The following is a 7,831-nucleotide window of genomic DNA, read 5'->3' on the forward strand; positions in this document are numbered from 1 at the left end:
AATTTGTGAGGTTCAAAAATATTAATTGTATTTTAAATTTTTATTAGTTTAAAATTATAAGAAATAAAAAATTACAAAAACTATGTATTTATAACTATATTTTAATATGTTTTATTAAAAAGTGTAAAAATTATAAAACATGTATTATTTTGAAACGTAAGTAGAAAAGAAAAGAAGAACTAAAAATCTATTCTTTTTTATCTCTCATTTGAAATAAAATAAAATATATGTTTCAAGGAATCCAAGAGTCGGCAGTTTTTAGACCATGCACAACGGGAGTACACGACGAATCCTTAGCACGAAAACTTAGGTAAAACCGAATATAATAATATTACTTAGGTTAATCGACGTAAGGATTGGTCCGTAGCCAAGGCTTTTAAGAGATTGATCCTTAGCAACGTGTCAACTCCTGAGTGGGACGGGGTCGGTTTGATTTTGGGTTTGGTTAAAAAAAATGGCCATTCTCGACGGAGACCGCAAAAAAAAAAGGAGAGCTCGAGGAAAGGCGATATTTTGCGTTTGAAATCGATCGTCTTCACGAAGGTAAATCGAAGCGTAAACCTGTATTTTTGTTCATTTTAGCTTAGTTTTCATGTAGATTCGTCTCATTTTAGTGTTTCGGGGATGGGTTTGAATCGATTTGGGTTTCGATTCAAATTAGGGTTTAAAAAAAATTTGGGGTTAAATCGATTTGGGATTTAGATCCAGTATGGGGGTTTGTATAAAGGGTTTTGACAAGATTTCGGTTTCAATCTGAAGCGGATTTGTATCTTATTTCTTAAACGGTTTCGAAATGAAATATGTTTTCAACGGAAGAGGATTTTCTCTTTTTTCTCAAGGGTTTCTCAACCTTTTAGGTTTGATATGTGTTCGCTTTCATTGGGTTCGTAATATTTTAAATTCCACAAGATCCTTGAGCTTTTTTGATTTCGTTGCTCTAACTATGTTGTTTTAAATTCCAAAAGTTATTGTTGTATTTAACTCTGTTCGTTAATCATTTGTCTCAGGTTAACCAAATGGGACAAGATTACAGCTATTCTCAGCCTTCTTCATCATCAAACTCTATAGACATGAGCTCCCTTCTTGAAGCTGAAGCTAAGATGTACGCGGATGAAGCTGAGAGTCCCTACTGCAATGCAGAGCCGGATCAGTTCCCACCTCAACCCGAGGCTGATGATGGAATCCCTACGGCTTGCTACTGTGGTGCTCAGCCTGTTGTCAAATGCTCTTACACACCTAAGGATCCATACCGAAGATACTTCTCGTGCCCCAATGTCGATGATGGGGGCTGCCACATATGGAAATGGTGGAATGTGGCTTTAACGGAGGAGCTCGGTGAGGTTTAGAGAGATGTCAGACAGCTCAAGGATCAAGCTTTTGAGTGTGACCAGAAGCTGCTTAAGCTATAGAAGACGGTGTGTGAGGTGAAGAAGAAATCAGAGAATACAAATGTGTTTGCATTGGCAGTTTGTGTAATGGTGTCTGCAATAGTATTCATAGGTTTGGCTGCTATGTACCTGAGTGGTAAGTATCTCTCTTGTGCTATTTGCTTGTTTCTTCATGACATTTTTTTATAACTTTTGACTGTTTGATTTAATGTTTATGCAGGAAGAGCTTCGAAGAAGTAAACTAGATCAACTAGTAAAGCTCAAGAGTGTCTGTATAATTAAGGTACGATTCCTACTCTCTTTTGTATGAAATGCTTTGTATTGAAATGCTTTAGTATTGATTTGCTTTAGTAATGAATGCAAGTTCATTGCTTTATAATATTACTGTTAGTATTGATTGTGCTTGCGCATAAATGCAATTTTTTTCGTTTCTACCTTCCTACCGCCTCTGATATGATTGTTTTAAATGTTTTAGTACTTTGCAAATGGGTGTTACTTTGAATTGATTGTTTTAAATGTTTTACGCCTTTAGTTAGCTTTCTACCTTACTAACTGCTCGTTTTTATTGGCCTTAAATGCAACTAGTTTAGCTCAATGTTTAAACTCGTCTACTTAAGACTCTGTGTTGCTATTAGAGTGACATATACTGATATTTCAAATGGAAAATAATACACCTTATATGAATCTACTGTTTAGTCAAACTCAGACTCTAGTGGAACTTGATTCACCCGAACCTTTATGGTTCGGTAGCCAATGTCCTAGGGAGTCTGTTGTCCCTCCTGTAGTCAAGCCTGTTGTCGAGTCTGGTGGTGAGTCTGGTCTCAGGAGGAAGTGGTCTCCGATGGAGGATAAGATCCTTATTGGTGTCTGGCTTAACACCAGTAAGGATCCTATCATCAGCAATGAGCAGAAAGCTGGTTCTTTCTGGAGGCGGATTGTAGATTACTACAATGCAAGTCCGCAGCTGGTTGGGACCGTACTGAGAGAGCTAGGTTCCTGCAAGCAGAGGTGGGGGAGGATCAACACAGATGTATCCAAGTTTACAGGATGCTATGATGCGGCTTTGAGAGAGCAGAGAAGTGGCCAAAATGACGATGATGTGATGAAGGCGGCGTTGGAAATTTTCTTCAAAACTACCGAGTCCAAGTTCACCATGGATCACTGCTGGAGGGAGCTGAGGCATGACCAAAAGTGGTGCTCTGTCTACGGGCCGAAGGAGGGTGGAAAGGAAAAGCGTAAACAAGTGATTGATGTTGATAGAGAAGAAGAGGAAGTCGGCGAACCAGAAGGTCGACCTCCTGGGGTTAAGGCTGCCAAAGCTGATATCAAGAAGAAGAAAAGTGGTAGAGAGGAGGAGCTGGGGAAGCTTCAGGGGGTTTTAGAAGTCAAAGAAAAAGTGTATAGGGCTAAGATTCTAGATCGTTTACTCGCGAAGAAGGAGCCTTTAACTGAGATGGAAACAAATCTAAAAATGAAACTAATGTCTGAAATGCTTTGATGTATTAATGTTGGTTAGAGGTAATGTCTAAAAATGAAACTATAATGCATTTGAACTTTACTAACCTTTGTCTTATTTGATGTGTCAGGTTTATCTAAGTAGGCATGTGAAGGAAGTCACGGGTTGAAGTCACGGGTGGAAGTCACGGGTTCTTGTCCCTCACCTAATGTATTATAAGTAGAACGCAATGTAGTCTTTAACATTCTATCTCGGAGAGGTGTTTTCCTTTAGCCTCTAAACTTGTTTCATGTTGTTCAAAACTTGTGTTTCTCGGAAAGGTTGTAATATTTAGCCACGACTGAACTTGTATTCGGATCCTACTACAAGAACCACTTCTGTTTAGGTAATGAAATTTTTATGTATGAAATGCTTTGTGTCCTCTTGTTCTTACGTTTAACTCATTGATGTTGTGTTGAACTCACTGAAATTTAAGAGTTTAGCTCATGAACTTGTTTAATTGAACTCACTGATATGTTGAACTATACTTACTACTATATAACTATCCTTACTAACTTGAGTAGAATAGAACTTGAATTTGAATTAAGCGACTTGAGTAAAAACATGGCTTAATGTTTCAAGGAAGGCAGGGCTTCTCTGTTCTCTGTGACATCAAGACGGAGAAACATATCACAAGGTTAGCAAAAACATGGCTTAATGGAATTTAAGATGATTAGAAATGAGATTTTATGAAATAATACCATATATGTTTAAAATTTGAACATCTATAACCAAAATAAAAAATAGAAATAAGATGATTGGAAAATGGGAAATAAGATGATTACAAATTGGGATTTTATGCTATAATACCAATAAGTTATTAAAGTCAAAATAAATGATATAAAAAACTAAACTTAATATTTTATTTTTAAAAGGAGGTAAACCTAAAATGTCATCATCATCATCATCCGATGAAATCGATGAAAGATTGGACAAGGTTCTCGATTAAATCGTCGAAGATGCATATAATGACATAGTGGAGGCCCAACCAAATATGCAAAACACACGGGGTTATATTGAACGAGACCGTGAAGGGGGACATACCCGTTTAGTTAATGACTACTTCAGAGAGAATGCGACATACTCGGCACAATTCAGACGACGTTTCCGCATGAATAAGAGTTTATTCATGCGTATTGTCCTTGCCCTCCAGGAGAACTTTGTATTCTTTCAACAAAGACCAGATGCAACCGGGAGGTTAGGTCATTCTCCGCTACAAAAATATACGGCGGCTACTCGACTGCTTGCTTATGGTACTGGGGCTGACACGGTTGATGAATATCTCCGACTAGCTGAGACCTCAGCACTTTTATGTTTACATAATTTCACTGATGGAATTATACAGTTATTCGGAGACAAGTATCTACGACGACCCACACCGGATGATCTTCAACGACTACTCGACATTGGAGAGAAACAACGGTTTCCTGGGATGATCGGGAGCATTGACTGTATGCATTGGGAGTGGAAAAATTGCCCGACCGCTTGGAAAGGACAGTACGCCCGTGGATCAGGAAAACCGACAATTGTCTTAGAGGCTGTAGCTTCCCAAGATCTTTGGATCTGGCACACGTTTTTTGGACCTCCAGGTACCTTAAACGATATTAATGTCCTCGATCGATCTCCTCTTTTTGATGACATTTTAGAAGGTCGAGCTCCGCGGGTAAAGTACATGGTCAACGGACACATGTACTATGTGTCTTTACATTATTTGGTTGCAGTATCTTCCTGTGGGAGCTACGAGTTCTACTGCTTTGCACAAACAATGCAAAGAGACGATACTGGTGAACAAAGAGGGAAATTCATGGAATGTGAGTTTGCGATTTAGCGAATCAGCCGGAAAGTATTACATCACAAGAGGCTGGAGAAAGTTTTGTCTCGATAACAGATGCGAGATAGGAGACTTATTTGCGTTCAATGTGGTTGGAGATGGGAAAACTACTCCATTGATGTGTGTATGTCCGGAAAGAAAAGAGTGCTCTGAAATACTGAGCAAATACTTGAGCAGAACGAGTGGTGAGTTTTCATTAGGTGGTCATTCATGATCATGTTGGATTTTAATATTCAATCGTCTTATAAACTCTTATGTGTAATTTTTATATTTAATCATGTTTTTATTTAGGAATTTTTCTATCTTTATGCTTAATTATTGTTTTTATTTTTAATTGTTATATTTATATGTTTAATTATTATTTTTTAAGTTTATTTCTAGTATTTTATGTTAAGTTATTCTATTTAATCATTCAATATATAAAAATTATATTTCACTAAACAAAAAAAATAATATTTTTTATTCCTAAGGATTCCAACTTCGGGTTCACCATTGTACACACATTTTTCACAAGAGTCTTTAACTATTAAAAAAAAAAAGATAATTTATTCCTAAGGACTTCACGATGGGTATCACCATTGTGGATGCTCTCAGTAGTCGCATGCGTGAGCTCCACTAAACTGATGTGGTTCTATCAACCCCTATTTGTATCCTTCAGAAAATTAAAAAAAATGTATAATAACAAAAGTCTCCGCACATGTCGAAGAACCATAATTGTGAAATATATGTTCACAACCCAAAGCCCTAGTTGACAGCTGACATGTGTATTTTTTTCCATTCTTTTTCCTCTATGGTCTCTTTCCAACGGTTTTGCGTTTTTATAAGAATATCAAGCTTAAAAATATACAAATTATTATGAACTATATGCAGTCTAACTTTTATAAAAAATTTGTAATGCTCTACTCGAAAATACAAATTTATGTCCTCATTCGTCGTATAATCTTTTTATAATGCCTGATATACAACTAAACTTTTTTGTAAAAATTGGGGTGCCCTAAGCGACCGGTTCCTTTGCTTGTGATCCGGACCGGACCTGACTATATGTTCACAACCAGAAAACCTAGTTGATAACTTAAAATGTTAGTTCTTCTCTTCTTTTGATCTCATTCCAATGATGTTGAGTTTTTATGGAATCGGATGTCTGAAGCTAAAAATTTAATGATGTCAATGAGATATGCTAAAAGAAAATTTTAACGCCTTCTCTCAAAAAAAAATTGCTGTTATGGAAGTCTGCATCTTTCTTATGCGTTTATTCAACTGTAAATCGAATGATATATTTTAAACTGGTATAGTGAATTTTCACATTTGCAAAGTAAAGAATGGGTTCCAAAATATCCAATGGAAGCATACTATGATAATGCGATACAATTTTTTATCAGCTCCCATTTTTAATTTGTTCATATCCATAAAATAAGAAAATGTCATAGTCGTCTATGTACGTATCTTCCCATCAGATTCCCCCACGATATCCAAACTCAAACCAGACTACTTACATTAATGTGAACATATGTGGCTGTTCTCTTATGGCCATTCACCAAAATTCCCCAAAATATTGCAGCTCTATGTTGAAATTGAAAGCTTGATCGTCATCATTTTGAAGATAACATTACCTAAATTCATATCTTCCGTTTCACTCCTTCGTCTACAAGTGCTTTTGTGTTCATTCTGAGTTTTTCAACCGTATATCATTGTGTTAAATTCAGTTGTATCTTAGAGATCTGTGTCTTGCACGGAATGAAATATGTATATATATATTTACTTATTATATATTATTTTACATAATTATATTATAAAATAATAAATATATATTGAATAACTAAAAGTTCAGTAACTATTACATATATAGTGAAATTGGTGCAAACACCTAAATAAATTTTATTAGTCTAAGCAAACACTTTATCTATTTATATGGTATATAATTAAATTTAACATAGATATAATATATTTTTAATATTAATATCTATTAAATAATGTTTTTACTCATATTGTTTTTGATAATTTGTATCTTTTATAACAAAAACTTTAAATCACTGATAACACAATTTCTAGTGTGGGATGTTTAATAATTTTAGTAATTTATAATTTATTAAAAAGTTTCAATGCAAAGTTCAAAATTTAAAGGTTGTCAATATTTGTTCAAAGCTTTTATCAAAAAAAATTGTTCAAAGTAGATCTCGAAATTAAAATATTTATGTATTTGTATATGGTATATAGTTTAGTTTAAACGATATATATATATATATATATATATATATATATATATATATACACATATATATATATATATATATATATATATCTTTTAATATTAATATTTATTAAATGAGACTTTCTACTTATTTGATTTTGTAATCATTTGTATTTTGTTGTAACAAAACATTTTAAACAATGAATCACAAAAATTTTAGCGTGAGATTTTTTACAGTTTTAGTAATTTATAGTCGTTTAATTTTTTTTTTTAAATATAACATATACGAAAAAGTCTAAATTTTTATTATAGGGATAATGTGGTTGTTTAATCTATTTTAATAAGTTAAAATTAAGAAAAAATGATAGAGGATATAATAATTTTATCAAATCTTTATTATTCAAAATCATTAATTGCCGTATATACTTTACTACATTAGACAATTCCATAATTATTATTTAAGGAAGAATTAATAACATTATTTATTATGGTTATTTTAATAAAACATATTATATATTTAGATGGACCAACATATACCTCAAATGTTATAATGTTTTTCTTTTAATATATAAGAGATTAAAGCGGAAACATTGCGTTGGACCTAACATTTATTTAGTAAGTTTTTAAATTAAATATACATTTCTACTTTATAGTTAAATCTACATTAAATAACTAATATTCCTTTTTTTTATACTGCTATCTATGTTTTCAAACAATATACTTATTTCTTTATATCACTATTTATGTTTCCAAACAACACTATAATTAATCTTGTTTTGAAACAATATAAAATATTAGATCTAATATTTTTAATAATTTCTAACAATTTTCTTCCAAGGTATTTAGATAAATTAAATAAATGGAAAAACAAATAATTTATATAACAACGAAAATAAATAGAACTTATTTATACATGTTTAAATACTACA

The 7,831-nt window shown here is 33.2% G+C and overlaps 1 protein-coding gene and 1 pseudogene across 1 annotated transcript; both read left to right on the plus strand.

Moving 5' to 3' along the window:
• Nucleotides 1-487: 487 nt before the first annotated feature.
• On the plus strand, nt 488-3,211 carry LOC106299107 (annotated as a pseudogene).
• On the plus strand, nt 2,068-2,886 carry LOC106297929 (glutathione S-transferase T3-like). The gene has a single exon (XM_013734063.1). It carries the CDS (start codon nt 2,068-2,070, stop codon nt 2,884-2,886), a length of 819 nt encoding a protein of 272 aa, XP_013589517.1.
• Nucleotides 3,212-7,831: the final 4,620 nt, after the last annotated feature.

Source organism: Brassica oleracea, chromosome C6, assembly GCF_000695525.1.
Source record: "Brassica oleracea var. oleracea cultivar TO1000 chromosome C6, BOL, whole genome shotgun sequence".
Lineage (NCBI taxonomy): Eukaryota > Viridiplantae > Streptophyta > Magnoliopsida > Brassicales > Brassicaceae > Brassica > Brassica oleracea.